Raw genomic sequence first — 15,856 nt, forward strand, 5'->3', positions numbered from 1 at the left:
CCTTTGCAGGATTTTGCCCTTGTTTTATTTCCCGTTAAGGACTAGAATGATAAATAGATGCCAAAACAAAGATAAACTCATTTGGCTTCTGCCATGAACGATATAGGATCATTCCACCCATAAGCAGGAAATCTGTGTGAGACTTAAGTACTCATGCTATATATAAGCCAACCAGTATAGTGTGGAGCCCACACCCTAAATATACCATTTCCTTCAGCCTGATTTACTGCTATCCTAAATACTGACTTATGCAAATAAGGAACACGACCATTTCACACAAAAACACGCATCTATAAAACTCATGGGCAAAACAGGACAATTTCTATACCTTTTATTTTCTCTCTTGAATATAAATTATGCTAAAACACAGGCAGGCATGCATGACTATTGTACATGGAGTGCGCAGATGCTATATATATTTACATACAAATTTCTACAGATCCTTAAATACATGATTTAAGCTTCATCAGTTTGCACATCCCATTGAACACTTGGGGCTGTCACTGAGATAGAACCCTGGTGGAGGCAGCTGTCACATTTTGGGGCAGGGAATTCCGTTAGCACAAATTCTCTTTCTAAAAATCATGCCTGGTTTCCTTTGTCGAAGGGTGTGTGTGTATACTTGTATGTGTATACATAGAGTGACAAAAAGTTGTAAACTGGCATATTTGTCTCCAAAATTAAAGCTTTTTTAATGAATAGTACTGGCTTCCTTAGGGCTCCACCTTCCTAAATTTTATTTCCCCAGCTCACCAGTGGGGCAATCACAGGACGTTTCCTTGACAGTGTGCTTAACTTGGCCACCTGTATCTATTACATTTATGTATTAGAATGAAGGAAGACAAGGAGAGGAAGTGTCCTGGTTTGAAAAATGAGCCAATGGAAGCATCAATCTCTAGAACCGTAGAGCAGTTTAGGAAAGTGTGACATGTAAGACTTTCATGCTCTTCCTCAAACACCCCCACACAAACCACACACAAAACCCCAGGTACCTGCTACTTATTTATCTATCTATATCTATCTATCATCTACTTATATACCTATCTACCCGCCTATCTATTTACCTATCTATCTATCTATCTATCTATCTATCTATCTATCTATCTACCTACCTACCTACCTATCTATCTATCCTATGTTATGCTACCTTCTCCACTCTCTCTACCCAGTACTCTGATATTCTCTTTCAGTTTCCCCCTTTCTCTTCCTTCTTCTTCATCCTCATTCCCCACCCCTCCTTTCAGGGCGCTGGCTAAATGTGCAAAGCTGGCAGGCTGTTTCTTCTCCACTCCCCACCTCCACCCCCTTTGGATTCAGCCAGTGTATTACAAATTGTCCAATATCCAATACCTGCACAGGAATAATGCCCAATTCCTATCTCTTGCACCCCACCCCTAAGGCAATCAATCTGTAAAGGGCTTCTTTGACCAAGACTGCCTCCCTTCCGGTGGGTACGCACACCTACACACACACACGCACACACACACGCACTCACAAGCACACACTCACCCATATCCCACACCCATTTTTCTCCTTATCCTTCGCCAAAATCACCAAACGTGTTCCAACGAATGTTTGAAAGCTTCATTTGGCGAATGCCACGGCACTGTGGGTTCCTGCAGAATACCACACTCATCATTTCTTCCCACCCTCGCCCTAATCAAGTTTCTAAAATGTCTTTCAAGAAATAAGTGAGCAATTTGAAATGGAAGAAAAACCTGGGCAGTGGGGGAGGGAGGGAGGGGACACGGATTCTTGCTAATCATGTATGTGTCCGTCTTCCTGATGAAAATGAGTCACCATGGTTATTATCCAGAATGTTAGCCCGTCTCTGGGCACTGACAATCCCAGGAAAGATGCAAGGGAAGGGGAGAAAAGATCTAATCTCCAACAGGTAATACTCGGCTCGTCTTTCTCAGCGGAGCTCAAAGCTCCTAGGGGCGTGGTCCGCCCTCTTCTCTGACCAGCTGGTGCACAATCGGCTACGGGGGTTTTCCCCTTCCACACCGCCAATTTTCCCCGGCCCCAGTTGTCTTTAGATTCTTTTTGCGGGGGAAAAAAAATCTTCCAAATCACAGTTTCATTCATTCATAGAAAAATAAATAAATAAATAAATGAAACCTCCACATGTTCTTCCATTAATACCTGCGCCCATTTGAGGCTCAGGCATGTAGGAAATAAGGCTTCTTCCGCAGCACATGTGAGAAAACTGTACAACAGAACAAGCAATACTCACTACTGAATATTAATCCTTCAACCCTGCTTTTTGCAAATAATATAAAGGGTTGCCTCCCCATCTTGTAGGTAGAGCCCTTATCCCACCCCCCACTCACACCCCTTTCTACATCTACACCCGCAAAATCAGAGATCTGAAATGCTGAACATTTACTAATAGCCAAAAAAAAAAAAAAAAAATCTTTCTTATTTCTAGCCAAACAGGCGTATTTGTTTTAACCTCATCCTAATTAATAGCAGCATTCCAAAAACAGCATGAGAGAGAGAAGAGAATAAAAGCTGGGATGCAACCATCAGTTACCATATGCTAAGGAAACGCGAGCACCATAGCCAGAGCAGAAGCAGTTAAAATATTTTTTTCTGCCTTTACTCTACTCTGGTAATTTCACAACAGCAAGAAGTAAAAATCTTTAGCTCTACCTGTTTGGTTCTTCTCATACAGCACAGCATGGTTGTAACGTCCCTTGCCTTCTTCCTGCCTTCTCTCCTTTCCTCCTCTCTCTTTCTTATTCCCCCCCTCTCCACCTCTTTTCTGCTCGCTTGCTCACTCGCTCTCTCGCGCTAGCGCGCGCTCTCTCCCTCCCTCTCTCTCTCTCCCTCACACACACCAGGGCAGTTAGCAGCAACTGTAAGGTCCACAGCTATTGCTCATCGCACATGCTCGCGCTCTCTCTCTCTCTCTCTCTCTCTCTCTCTCTCTCTCTCTCTCTCTCTCCCTCTCCCTCTCCTCTCCCCCCCCCACCTACTCTCTTTTTCTTCGCTGTCTCTGCGTCTCTTTCTCAGAATTATTCACTAGCTTTCAATGACTAATCACTTTCCCCAGCCCCCACCCCCATTCTAGACAGTCGCCCCCTCCCAGTCCCCTGCCAGCCTCATGAATATTTAAGCATCTCCAATCTGGACCCAATTACCCACCGACTTTCCCGCTGCATTGAGAGGGTTGTGGGGTGGGGGCAGAGAAAGATTCCAGCCTGTTCAGCAGACTGGGTGGAATGTGTTTTACGGAAGAGGGGCTTGAGGAATGCTTGTATTTCTTTACTAACTCTTTCCTTTTCCCAATATCATAAAAGCAAAGAACAGCTATTCCGATTGTGAAGTCAGACCTATACAACATGTTATATCTGCTATTTAGATTTTATGCACAGTTGATAATTGTGAAGGCTAGGTTCTCTCGAAAAATGAAATAACATGTAAATATCATACATTGTTTAGATACTGTACTCAGTATTCATATAACCTAAAATAAATGCATACATATAAGGTTAGATATGCACAAACATATCTCATATATATGCCAATATCCTAAAAAAATCTACATGAATATATTGCATTTTAAACATTTTAAGCACTTGAGTTTGGAAATAATAACTAATTAGCATCCGTAATTAAAATCACATGGTAGTTTTGCTTGCATAATGCACATACACCTATTTGAAAATGTTTTTATCCCTCTAACTTTACTGAAAGAGCTGACCATATTTGAATAGCTGTATAATGTTAATGGTGCCCGAAATGATATTAACAGTTAGGGCAAGAAGAATAAAAGTAAACTTATCTGTTAATGAGAAGAAAAGTTTACTTCTCCAATTCCTTCTAAGGTCTTATATAATTTGTACAGAGAAAAATCTGACTTTGAAACAAACGTAAACCGTAATTTTTAGATATATAGTACTGTGTGATTTGGGGAATGTTACCGAACCTCTTTGGACCTAATTTTCTAATCTGTGAAATGGGAACAATAATCACACTGACCTATTATTGGTGAGGACCAAATAATATATAGTATGTAAAGCACAGCAGAGCCATTCTCAATACATAGTAGGTTTACCTCAGAAACTGTAATTTTCTGAAATTTTGGTGACATTTTTAAGTGAATTTCTCAAATAACTTTTTAGACTATTTCTTGTTGTTTATTAATGATGATAAGCACCCTCAATTAAACAACTCATATTATTTTAAGTTCTTTCTAGATATGAGCCTAGTTAATATAGGTGTCAACCAGACAGCTTATTATCATATATATTATCAGGATCCCAGAGCTTAATATGTGCTTCATACCCTTTTACACAATTCAAGGTATACTCATCTCAGAATGGACTATCTCAGAGAGATATCCAGGGAGTAATGGTTATAAATTATCCCCACAGGTCTTCCTGAGCATGACCTGCTTCAGATCCAGCCTTACTTGGTCTTTTATTCCACTTAATTTGTTTCTTAGTTTTCATATTTTATGACTAAAATACAGAGTTCTTAGTTCTTAGTTCTTATGTTCTTAGTTTAATATTTTTTAATGTAATGAGCCTGGTCAGAGCCAAGTTTTCAAAAACAGCCTTCTATGGTTTTAAATGCTAGAGGAGGGCAAAGAATAGGTAAGAAATGGCTTCATCAGAGACATTCCAGTTGTACATTAGGGTCCCCCTGGTAGAGGCTGGAGAGTGATAAAGGAAGGAAGCAGAAGGGTGAGAACTGGGGCATGGGAGAAGAAATTGCTTCTTTTGGTGCTTAAACAGACTCATAGATAAAATCATTTTGTCAACTATGTGGCCTAATGTAAGTCTACACAGTTGGCCATAGAAAGAGGCCAACTGCTTTCTCTTTCAATGCACTTCCCTCAGACTCCGCATTTATAGCTCCTTTTCCCTTTTAGATATTGGAAGAAAACTTGGAAACCAAGTGGCATAATGAAATCAGAGTCTAGAGCTCAAAACTAGACATAGGCTCAGCTGAAATTTGTGACTAAATATGTTAAACCACCCCTCTTAGTATCAGTTTCCTCAGCAGCTTACACAAATTGTTTCATCTAATACTCAGAATGAGGTAGGAGCAATCATTAATCTCATTTTGATGGAGATACTGAAGCAAAGTAAGTTAAGTACCTAGACTAGGTCACACAACTAATAAGAGGTAAAGCTACAACTCCAAAACCCTGTTAGCCACTAAAATACGTTGCCACTCAATGGGTCTCTACACCTCATTACTTCTGATCTTTAGGAAATTAAACCGTGTAGCAAAAGTTTTTGTGGTGAAATGAAATTAGCATTCTGAAAGGCACACTTATTAGACTCAGCTCCTTACCTCAAGAACCATGGAGAACAAGCTGATATCCTCATCCAGTAGTGAGCCCTCCATATATTTCTTACCAAACACAAGCTACCTCAAACACCCTCAGGTGCCTCACTGGATAGAATCCTCCCCATTTTTAAGTGACATTTTTAAGTGAATTTCTCAAATAACTTTTTAGACTATTTCTTGTTGTTTATTATGTAGTGGGTCTCTGGACACACTACATTCTGTCAATGATCCTCTAAAAGTGATTCCCCGAAAGGAAACTCAAGATTCCAAATTTAATTTTAATAGTGTAATAAGCCAGATGAATTTTTTTTTTTTTTTCCTTTAAGCAGAAGCAGCTACGGGATGGCAAAGGAATGAAGATGAGAAAAGCATACACTGATATGACCTTGACAAAAAATATACATAAAATTAAAATAACCAGTGTTATTTTGATTCCAGCCAACTGTTCCATAGATCCACTAATCCGTAGTATACCCTTTAGTCAATCCTAGAAAATGCCTAGGCTTAAAATCCTCTAATTAAACCTTGTGTAATTTTAAATTAGCAGATTAACTCATGAGACTGTCAGGTAACTTCCTGACTATAGGTTAGGCAATAACATTATTCCAGAAGAAGGTGAAGAGTGGTGAAGGCCAAGTTGCAGTTGTATTCGTATATCTCTTTGAATTTCATACAAAAGTGATATTGTTTTCGTAATAAACTCAAAAGTCAGTGAGCTTTACTAAGGGCTCTGTCAGACAGTCTGCTATTTTATGACTGGGACTTGAGAGGGATGACATAAATTCAGGTACAAAATAAATTTGTCTTTTTACTTGCCCTTCTAGCAGTTTATTTTTCAGACTTAGCCTTTTATCCGCTGCCTTAGTGTGCTAGGGCTGCCGTAACAAAATACCACAGACTGTGTGGCTTAAACAAAAGAAGCTTATCTTCTCACAGTTTTGGAGGCTAGAAGACCAAGATCGAGGTGCTGGCAGGGTTCGTTTCCTCTGAGGGTTGTAAGGGAAGGGTCTATTCCAGGCCTCTCTCCTTGGCTTGCTGACAGCCGCCCTCTCACTGCCCTTTCACATGGTGGTCTCTCTGTGCATGTGCACCCGTGTCTCTTTGTGTCCCAATATCCTCTTATTAAGGGTCATCAGTCTGATTGGATTAGAGCCATCTCTATGACCTCGTTTAACCTTAATTATCTTTTTAAAGGCCCTATCTCCAAATACAGTCACATTCCGAGGGACTGGGATTTAGGTCTGCAATATATGATTTTGGGGCATACACAATTCAGCCACATTCTCTATCAGTACTTTCTGACTTCATTTATTTATTCAACATTTTCTATGATGCTAAAACATCCTTCTCTTAAGGAGATACATATATGAAGAGAAAAACAAATGCTATTTGAACAAAACAGGATTCAATGTTAAATGTGTGTTAAGAATTCAGAATAGTAAAGAAATCACTGTGGGCTAGGATAGGTCTTTCATTTCATGATTAGAATTTGAACGAGTAGAGAAGACAAAATGAGTTTTAGAAAGAAAAAAGGCGTCACATTACAAAAGGCAAAATGCACAATTAATCACTGCATGATCAAGGGACTCTCCATACGTAGAAGAGAAAAGTTGTAAAGGAAAGTAGTAAAAGAGAACCTGGGAAAGGTGGGCTACACACTTGGATTCAAAAAGGACGTTAAGGGTCAGGCTAAGAGGGCGTTTTAAAGTTCTAGCACTGCTGTAAGAAATTCCCACAAACTCGAAGGCTTAAAACAGCAAAAATTTATTCTCTCATATTTCTGTAAATTCGAATGCAAAGTGGTGGCAGGATTATTTCTTTTTGGAGGCTCTGAAGGAAAATCCATTCCATACCTTTCTCCTAGCTTCTAGAGTCTGCGAATAATTCTTGCCATTGCTTGATTTGAAGATGCATCACTCCAATCTAGGCCTCCATCTTCAGATGTTCTTCCTCTCTTGTTATAAGGACCTCTGTCACTGAATCTACGGCCCACTCTAAATCCAAAATGATCTCATCTCCAGATCCTTAACTTAAGGATTGCATCTACAAAGATCTTTTTCCCAAGTAAGGTCATGTTCAACAGGTATTGGGAATTAGGACTTGGATTCAGCTTTTTGAGGAACACAAGTCAACCCACTACAGGGGATTAGACATGAGGTTCGTGAAGAGGAACATTTTAGAGAATGCCTGTGGTGGTGTTGTATAGTACGGAATGGAGAGAAGGATACAATGGAGCCCAGTGAGAGGAACACGGAATTCTCCTAATGTCATAATCAGGAAGGGAGGGTGGAAGAGAAAGTGGACTGTCACTTGTTGAGTGCCTAGCATGTTCCAGTTATCACATATTTTATGCTTTACACATTTTGTCTCATTTACCTCACAGAAGAATATCTAAGAGAAAGAGAAAAATAAAAGAACTAAAAATGATTTAGAGATTGGACCTGGGAAGCTTAGAAAATGAGAATACAAAACTCAAATGTAAGGAGGTCCAGAAAGGGACCTGGTATTGTGAGGAAGGTGATGAGTTAGTTCTGAAAGTGTCCATTCTGTGAAAGCACTGACATGTTCAAATGCAACACAAGATCAGGTTGTAAGAGAGAAGACTCAGAAGTTATCTGAGCCTGCCAAAGTCTTCCAAGCAGACATGGCTGCATCTGGTTTTAGCGAAAGGCGAGCCTCTATAGTGTGATGTCACCATATTAATTAGGCTGATAGTATTTCAGTATGGCCTTACTGCCAGAATTCATCCTGCTTCCCGCAGGCAGACAAGAGCCTGAAGTCAGAACCTGGATGATTTTTAAGACCTTCTAAATCTCTGCCCGTCTTTCCAGACCTGCCTCAAATCACCTCAGAATTTCTCCTTCCAGCACACCCTGGAGACCATCTGAATCTCTGGGTAGCCAATATCCCAGAACAAGGAAATCTCATGGAGAGAACCATGTGTTTGTGGCTCAGCAAGAGAAAATGAAAAGCATGCAGCCCAGATGCTAAGACTCAACTTGCCATCGGCTCTCAAGAAAGTTTGTGATGGCTTGAGTGAACAAGTCTCAGTGGCTTACTGAGTGTGTTAAGCAGATGATGTGGAAAATTTCATCAGATTACACAATCCTCCACCATCAACACATCATCAGAGTCTGAAATTAGAGCATTTCATTTAATTTGGTTATCAAAGGAACCACAGAAATTTCACATATTCTTTTCTATTCTCTCTGAAGTATTGTAACATTTTGGTTACCAGTCAGTTTTCTCCCTGAAATGCACATTTGTAACATTTTGGTTACCAGTCAGTTTTCTCCCTGAAAAGCACATTTCTATGACTTTTTTTTTTTTTTAACACCTACAGCACCTGGTCTTCCTAGGTGGTCTCCCATCCAAGTTCTAACCAGGCCCAACCCTGCTTAGCTTCCGAGATCAGACGGGATCGGGCTTGTTCAAGGTGGAATGGCTGTAGTGGAAGGCACATTTCTAAATGTCAAGCACCATGTCTTAGTTTTTTTGTTTGTTTGTTTGTCTCTGATATTTCTATCAGGGACATATATAGGTTTTATGGAACCTAAAGTTGATATAATTTGAGGGAGCCATCTTTAAGAAAAAAATACAAGTATGAAAATGAATATTTATTTGGAATAAGAAACCACAAGTTATATATTTTTGAAAATGATACATACCACAAAAATTAATATATATCATAAAATTCATAAAAATAAATATAATATTTAAATAATATTTTTAAAACTGCCGGACACATTTCTATAACTCATATATATATACACATGTATATATTTTTGGCTCCATGTTCTTTGATCATCTCTTTGTATGACAATGACTATGTAATATAACATTCTAAAGGAGAATGAAAAAAATGTAATCTAGTCTTTCCTCTAACACAGTTGACTGGATTTGTTTTTATTATTGATATTTGGGAGGCTTAAAACATGAGACTTCACTTACAGATGTATTTTTAAACAATTGCTATGAAATGAGAAAGTATGTGTTATATATTTATCTGAATTATGTGGCATTTTAAAATTTATTCTCGACAGAAAATAATTTTGGTTTTGGTCAGGCTTTCATGAGAACTGAATCTCCTACTTAAAATTTTACAGAGCCGATGATTAGAAGAATTTCAGACTAGCTTCTGGCTTCATATATTTCAAACCTTGTTTCTCATCTTTACCACATGACTCAGGTGCCACATTATATAGGCCAGGCAATGTTTATATTGTCATTTAACCTTCTGTCTTGCACTTCAGGTTGCCCTGCCTGGTGAGTTGGCACACTGTATGCCCCGAGGCCACGGATGCCTTAACTCTATGCAAAAGAACCTAGGAGCAACATAGATATATTCCATAAACCCAGTCTAACTGTAACACCAATATAACCTCATCTTAGTTGGTTCCCAAAACTCCCTATAGCTATTCAACACTACCTAACAGGAGGGGAAGTATTGCAGAGGGGAAGTTTTGCATGGAAAGAGATAGGAGTCTTAATGGATTGCTATTAAAATATCTTACTATTTCAAATGTTATACAAATTTACAAATATATGGCATATGGTCATGCAAGCAAGGAGCCCTTATGCTTAAGCTGAGTTAGTCTCCTGGTGAATTTGCTTCTGGCTTTTAGTATTGAGTTCAGAGCCATTAAGTCTTTAACAATTGTTGAGTGGGAGAAAGGGAGAGAAGAGAGAAAAGGAGGAAAGAAGGAGAAATGAATGGGAGGAAAGCTCTTTGAACTAATTTTAAACATTGACTTTCAGGATCCCCAATTGTTTCAATCTGCAATTGTTGTTTTGTTCTACACAGACGTAGCTATGTTTCTCACCATTTCCATTCTATATATTGAATTCATTATTATAAACTTCCTTCTGGAATGCACATGGCTTGGAGAAATGACAAAACACAGCCTTCCTAGTGGGCTCCAAACATGAAGCTCCCACTTGGATTCCATTAAATGCTAATTGCCATCACCTGGAGAATCAGGGCGGTGTCCTTCTTCAAAGACGATTTCCCTAAACTCATCACCTTTTATCATCTTTCATGTCTTATGATACCATTTTAACTATTTTCTATAGACTGGGGCAGTGTTGGGAGGTTTTGTATGCTACACAATTCAGAGTTGAATACTAAAAGAAATTTCAGATATATAGCCTCTTAATACTTAATTGGCTCACCTTGGCTTGAAGTATTGATAGATTTCACTTAAACATTATTGATTTCAACACTTATTTTAAGAGGGCAGCTCTTCCTGTCATCTGATCCTTTGGCTTATTTTTCCCCTTGTTCCTTGTCCTCACTCCATCATGATTCCATCAAGTCTAGAACTGCGCTTGTATACTTAGCCTTGGTCCTTTTCTGCCTGAAATCCAAGTCTATTCTTCTTTACATTAAAGTTTTTCACAGTGAAGCCATCAAAACACACCTAGGGTATCTAATGCATTCTGTCCACAGAATTTTCTTAAACAAACTTCTCCATTCTCTGTCTTAAGACTCTGGAATATATACTTATTCTCAATAAAACTCATCTAATCTTTTTTTAAATCCCCTCTAGTATCTATAAGATCCTCCAAATTTGCTCTGATTATTTAGTTTTCTACTTCCAGGTTCTCTCTTCTTTCCTTCATCTTAAAATCCCAAGCTTCTCTAAAATTCAACAAAAACTTTCACCACTATTCAGACTCTCAAGATTCTTTGTTGACTAACATACCTCTCTCTGAATATCCAGAAAAAATTAGTGTCACAATTTTCCCAAGCTACCTACAATTCCACCGGACATCAGTCTACACCATAGTCTCTCTAATCCACATATAAATTTGAATACTAGAAAGTAATATTATATTTTTATTAGTTTATATGTTTTTAATCAATTTCTTTATAGTGTACAGCATTGAGAGGTTAGAATTATTGAAATTGGAGCTCCAAAATGTCATCTTGTCTATCTTTTTTGCCACTAATGACTCCAAAGTTTTGTTTACTTTATTTTTTAAGTTGAGGGAGTCTCTCATTAAGATTTTGTCATCCACATTCCTAATATCTGATATATTAGAAGTCTCTCTCCCTCGCATTAGAAAATTGTCATCTTCAAGGCCTTCAACAGAGTGCGTGTGTTTAGTGGTCCGAAGGACAATGAGGATATGAGCTTCCTCTTAAATCTTCAAATAACCAGCCTCACAGAAATTGGACCCTGCATGCTTCCAGTCATTTGGGCCCTGTGTGTCCTCAACATTTGCAATGCATGCCTCTGAACTTCAAAGATTCCAGGAGGTTGGATGACACCTACAAGGTCATCATCTGACCCAGCTCCCCATTTGACGTTACCAAATATCTTGTCCTTGAAAGAAAGCTTTTCATTTTTAACTTTTGACAGCTGTTGGGATATTCTTTCCTATAGAAATCGATATTTGTCTCCCTATAAGGCCCACCCACCTGTCTGTATGCCTTCAGGCCACCAAGAAAAATATCTCTTCCACTGATTATTTCAGCAAGTGTTTAAATACAACTCATCCATCCTCCCTGAGTGTTCTGCACATGACACATCTCTTGAGTTATTCTTTATTCAACAAGATTTTGAGTCCTTTAATTCTAGTTATTCTATTTCCTTTCAATACACTAGTTTATCTACATTCCTTCAAATTTAACATTCCCTTACCAATAATTATACTTGAGGTGAAAAAGGAATAAGCCACTGCCAAAATTTTAGATGTTAAGTATCAATACATCACAGAACTGTAAGAGCTGTATGTATGTGTGTATTTCACCACCATACCAATAATTGTGAACCGATTCAGTTGTGTGCTGGTAAGTATTTAACACCTGTCTCTTCAGGGGCTGGAGGGGAGAAATTATTTGTAGCATTTGCCAATTTCCCTGGTGTAAATACTCCCACCATGGCCTTTTTCAAGCTGCGAATGTATCACTGAATGCAAAGCAAGGAAGAGGTGCACAGCGAAACAGCACTATATAGCATTTCCACCAAATAGATATAATAAACATAAAAGAAAAGATCCCAAGAGTATAAAATACAAAAAATGAAAAATAAGAAGTGATATGTTTTGAGTATTTATTGCCTTTGTTTTTAATATAATTTATTTACTTTTAAGTTTATATCATTTAATTTTTAATAATGGCCTTGTTTAACAACTGAAAATTTAACAATTAGTGTGCAAAATTTCATACAGCCATGTCTAGCATACCACTTATTTACCCAACTAAAATTTTGAAACATCTGTTCATGTGTGATCCTGCTAAACTAAGTACCTTCTACATCTTTCTGAAGTCATCTATTTCTATTAATTTTTGTTTTATTTTTCATCTGGGTAAAATATTGTATATGTATTCTTATTTATTTTCTTCTTGTTAGATTCAACCAATCATTTCACCCTGTCAATAACTCTTTAGATCCTAATTCTGTCATTCTACATTTCTGTCATCTTTATCCCTCTGGCTTCATGTCATCCACACATTTGATGAGCAAGCTTTATATATCTTTATTCAAGGCATTGAATTTTTCAAAAAAAATGTCTGAGAGGACAGGACCAAGGACAGAATCCTTAGCCATGCAAATAGAATCCTTCCTTCACACAGCATCAAATCATTAATCAGCATTGATTCAATGAGATATTTGCCTACTGAATTGCCTTTGTATCTAGTCCAAATTTCTCCACCTTGTCCATAAGATTCTCAAGAAATTATTTATAAAGCACATAACTGAAGTCCAGAAACTCTCACTTTTTTTTTTCTCATAGCGGAGAAAAAGGTTACACTCCTCCTATGAAAAGCTGATCACTCTTTCCACGATTCATCAGTTATGCCTCCTTTCTTTTGCTTTTTCAATCTGCCTCTTCTTCTACCTCTACCCTCCTAGCATATGAACATAGCATATAGGCAGTGCCTGAACATCTTCTTCTACTCTGCCTTTTTTCCCATTTGAAATATTGCGTGTTTCATTTTATTTCCCACTTTCCTTAGGCTTACCATTCCATTTTCCCCCTTTTATTCTCAGCATGACCAATAACCATGACCTTGTTCTCACTTAGAAAGTAGATGCATGCAGGCAGGGGCTTCACTGATTTGATGCTTTGCCACCTTCAGACTTATTGGACTAGACCTGGCAGAGTGGAGGTGGAATTTTCTCCTGCACATTTAGTATAAATATCTTTTTGAATTTCCTCGGAGACCTTGATCCTTCCATTTCTTCTCTTATATCATCACTGTCTTCCTCTCAACTGAATCTTTAGCCTCATCTGTTGAAAGACTCTAGCTTCCTTTACTTCTTCATAAATAAAACATTCTCCTTCAGTCTTATCTCTGCATCTTATGTCTCTCTGCCTACCATCTTCATTTCTTTACCTCTTCTTTGATTCTCTGGTCTTGGCAATTTGCCTTTTGTGTTCACCAATCCATTGGCTTTAACTAGATCACCAGAAACCTCATAGTTGCCAGAGTAAGTGCTCGCTCTCTTCTCTGTCTCTCTCTCTCTCTCTCTGTCTCTCTCTCTCTCTCTCTCTCTCTTTCTCTCTCTCTCTCACACACACACACACACACTTTTTTTATTTCTTACCTTATATAAGGCTTCTCTGCAGCTTCATGACTAACTACTCTTTTTTTTTTTTTTAATTTCCTTTTATCTTTGTTTCAATGATATTTCATTCTCCTGATTTTCCTTCTCCATCTCTGGATGCCTTCTCTCTTCTTGTCAGATTTCTCTTCCTCAGTCAGCACTCGCCTGGGCCTTCTCAGCACTGCCTACACCTTCCACCACCACCACATCATCTCGTATGACTCTCAATTCTATATTTTCAGCCTAGACCTTGTGGGAATCCTGTTTCAAATACAGATCTCAATATGTATGATTCATTCTCCCAAAATGAACATCTTATCTTCCCCCTGTATCCTCTCACCAAAATATCTACCTCCTCCAATAATCCCTGTTCTGGCTTGGAGCACAGCCACTCATTCATTTGACCAGGCCAAAAATGTGCTAGAAACCTCTATCTTCCTCCTTACCCACAGTCAGTAAATCGTGAAACCCTCTAGATGTCAATACTTTAGGTTCTCATTTCTTGTCTCAGTGTGTGTGTGAGATAGCTTTGTAATCATTTCCCTGCCTGTAGTCTCACACTTCTTTAATTATCCTCTATCCACAGCCAGAGTCATCTTTCTAGAACAACCCTTCCAGAACATGGACCTCTTCTACTTAACATCCCACAGTAACTCCCAGTTAACTGAAGGAAAAAGTCCAAATGCCTTGACATCGTACAGCCAATCACATCACTACACACCTTATTCACTGCATTTTCCAAAGAAGTCTATGCCTTAATTATCTCTGTCTTTACCCATACTGACTTCAATTCATAGAATAATTTTCCCCATTGTTTAGTGATGAAATTCTCATTCTTCCAAGTAACAGCTAAAATAAACTCTCTTCTATAAATCATGACCATACTCCTCATGCCGCCATTTCTTATGTTACTCTTCTTCCTCATATAGGCCCCTGTCAAGCACTTATCAAACGTCATTGCTAGTAATTATTCACCTGCCTATTACCATCATTATATGGAAACTAAGAAACTAACATATTTCTTAAAGAAAAGAATTGGATATTATTTATTCTTGCATCTCCAGTTTTTACTACATGGCCCAGCAAATGCTAGGTAACTCGGTATATTTTCACTGAATGAGTAACTTGCCCTTATTTAATATTTTATATTTTAATCATAGGAAAAAATGTGGAAACTGGCATGATTTATTCTTGATGAATTGATACTGGCTTTTTGGGATCAATACTTTTTCATATAGATTCTCAAACCAGAATTTTAATATTCAATTCTAGATGGGTCCACCGATATTAAATTTTTACTTTGTTGGATAAACTTTTTTCTCTTCATTTTAATTTTTGAAAACAGAAATAAAAATCTTCCAAATCCAATTCTCCTGCCCCAGAAATGGTACTATAGACAAAATCCGGCCATTTGTATGAGCTTTATCTACTGTTGAGTAAAAGCTTTTAGAATGAATATATATGTATGCTGATACAAAACCAGGGACAAAAAGGATGTATCAGGAAGGTCCTAGAGCTATAACTAACTAACTAAACTCAATTAATGATGACTTAAAAAAATAAATCATTCTGTCTACGTCTGTGCTACCCTGAACAAGCCCGATCCTGTCTGACCTTGGAAGCTAAGCAGGGTCGGGCCTGGTTAGTACTTGGATGGGAGACCACCTAGGAAGACCAGGTGCTGTAGGTGTAAAAAAATAAAAAAATAAAGGAGTGTAAGCTGACAAGGTCCTTGCAATCTGTGAGGTCAACCAAAAAAAAAAAAAAAAGTCATTCTGTATTCTATAACAAGAAAAATGGCAGTAGGTGATTGCATTCATTCCTCCTGTGAAGGAAATCATTAGGGACCCAGATTCTTTCTTCTGCTCTCTTACCTTTAACTGTGTTTTTTTTGTTTTGTTTTTCAATCCTATATGTGTTGCTCTGGTGGTAAAATGGCCGCTGCAGACTTCCAGCCAGGTACCACGAGGGTGAAGAGGGAAGAGTCAGCA

General features: G+C 38.2%; 1 protein-coding gene and 2 pseudogenes across 2 annotated transcripts in view; 1 reads left to right on the forward strand and 2 right to left on the reverse strand.

Annotated features, from left to right (window-relative positions):
- GAP43 (growth associated protein 43) overlaps window positions 1–3,037 on the reverse strand; it is a 103,909-nt gene extending 100,872 nt beyond the window's left edge. Inside the window, exons 1-2 of one of the 2 annotated variants that reach the window (XM_011376397.1) lie at window positions 2,903–2,924; window positions 2,656–2,832 (exon numbers count right to left, since the gene is read on the reverse strand). In XM_011376397.1, coding sequence (XP_011374699.1) covers window positions 2,656–2,685 — 30 coding nt within the window. In that variant the 5' untranslated portion in view covers window positions 2,686–2,832; window positions 2,903–2,924. Of the gene's footprint in view, window positions 1–2,655 lie in introns of both variants that reach the window. The other variant, XM_011376316.1, reaches the window with a different exon arrangement.
- A 5,604-nt stretch (window positions 3,038–8,641) lies between these two features.
- Window positions 8,642–8,760, reverse strand: LOC111737149 (annotated as a pseudogene).
- Window positions 8,761–15,436: 6,676 nt separating this feature from the next.
- LOC111736538 lies at window positions 15,437–15,555 on the forward strand (annotated as a pseudogene).
- The last annotated feature ends 301 nt before the right edge of the window (window positions 15,556–15,856 follow it).

Source organism: Pteropus vampyrus, unplaced genomic scaffold (assembly GCF_000151845.1).
Source record: "Pteropus vampyrus isolate Shadow unplaced genomic scaffold, Pvam_2.0 Scaffold1, whole genome shotgun sequence".
NCBI lineage: Eukaryota > Metazoa > Chordata > Mammalia > Chiroptera > Pteropodidae > Pteropus > Pteropus vampyrus.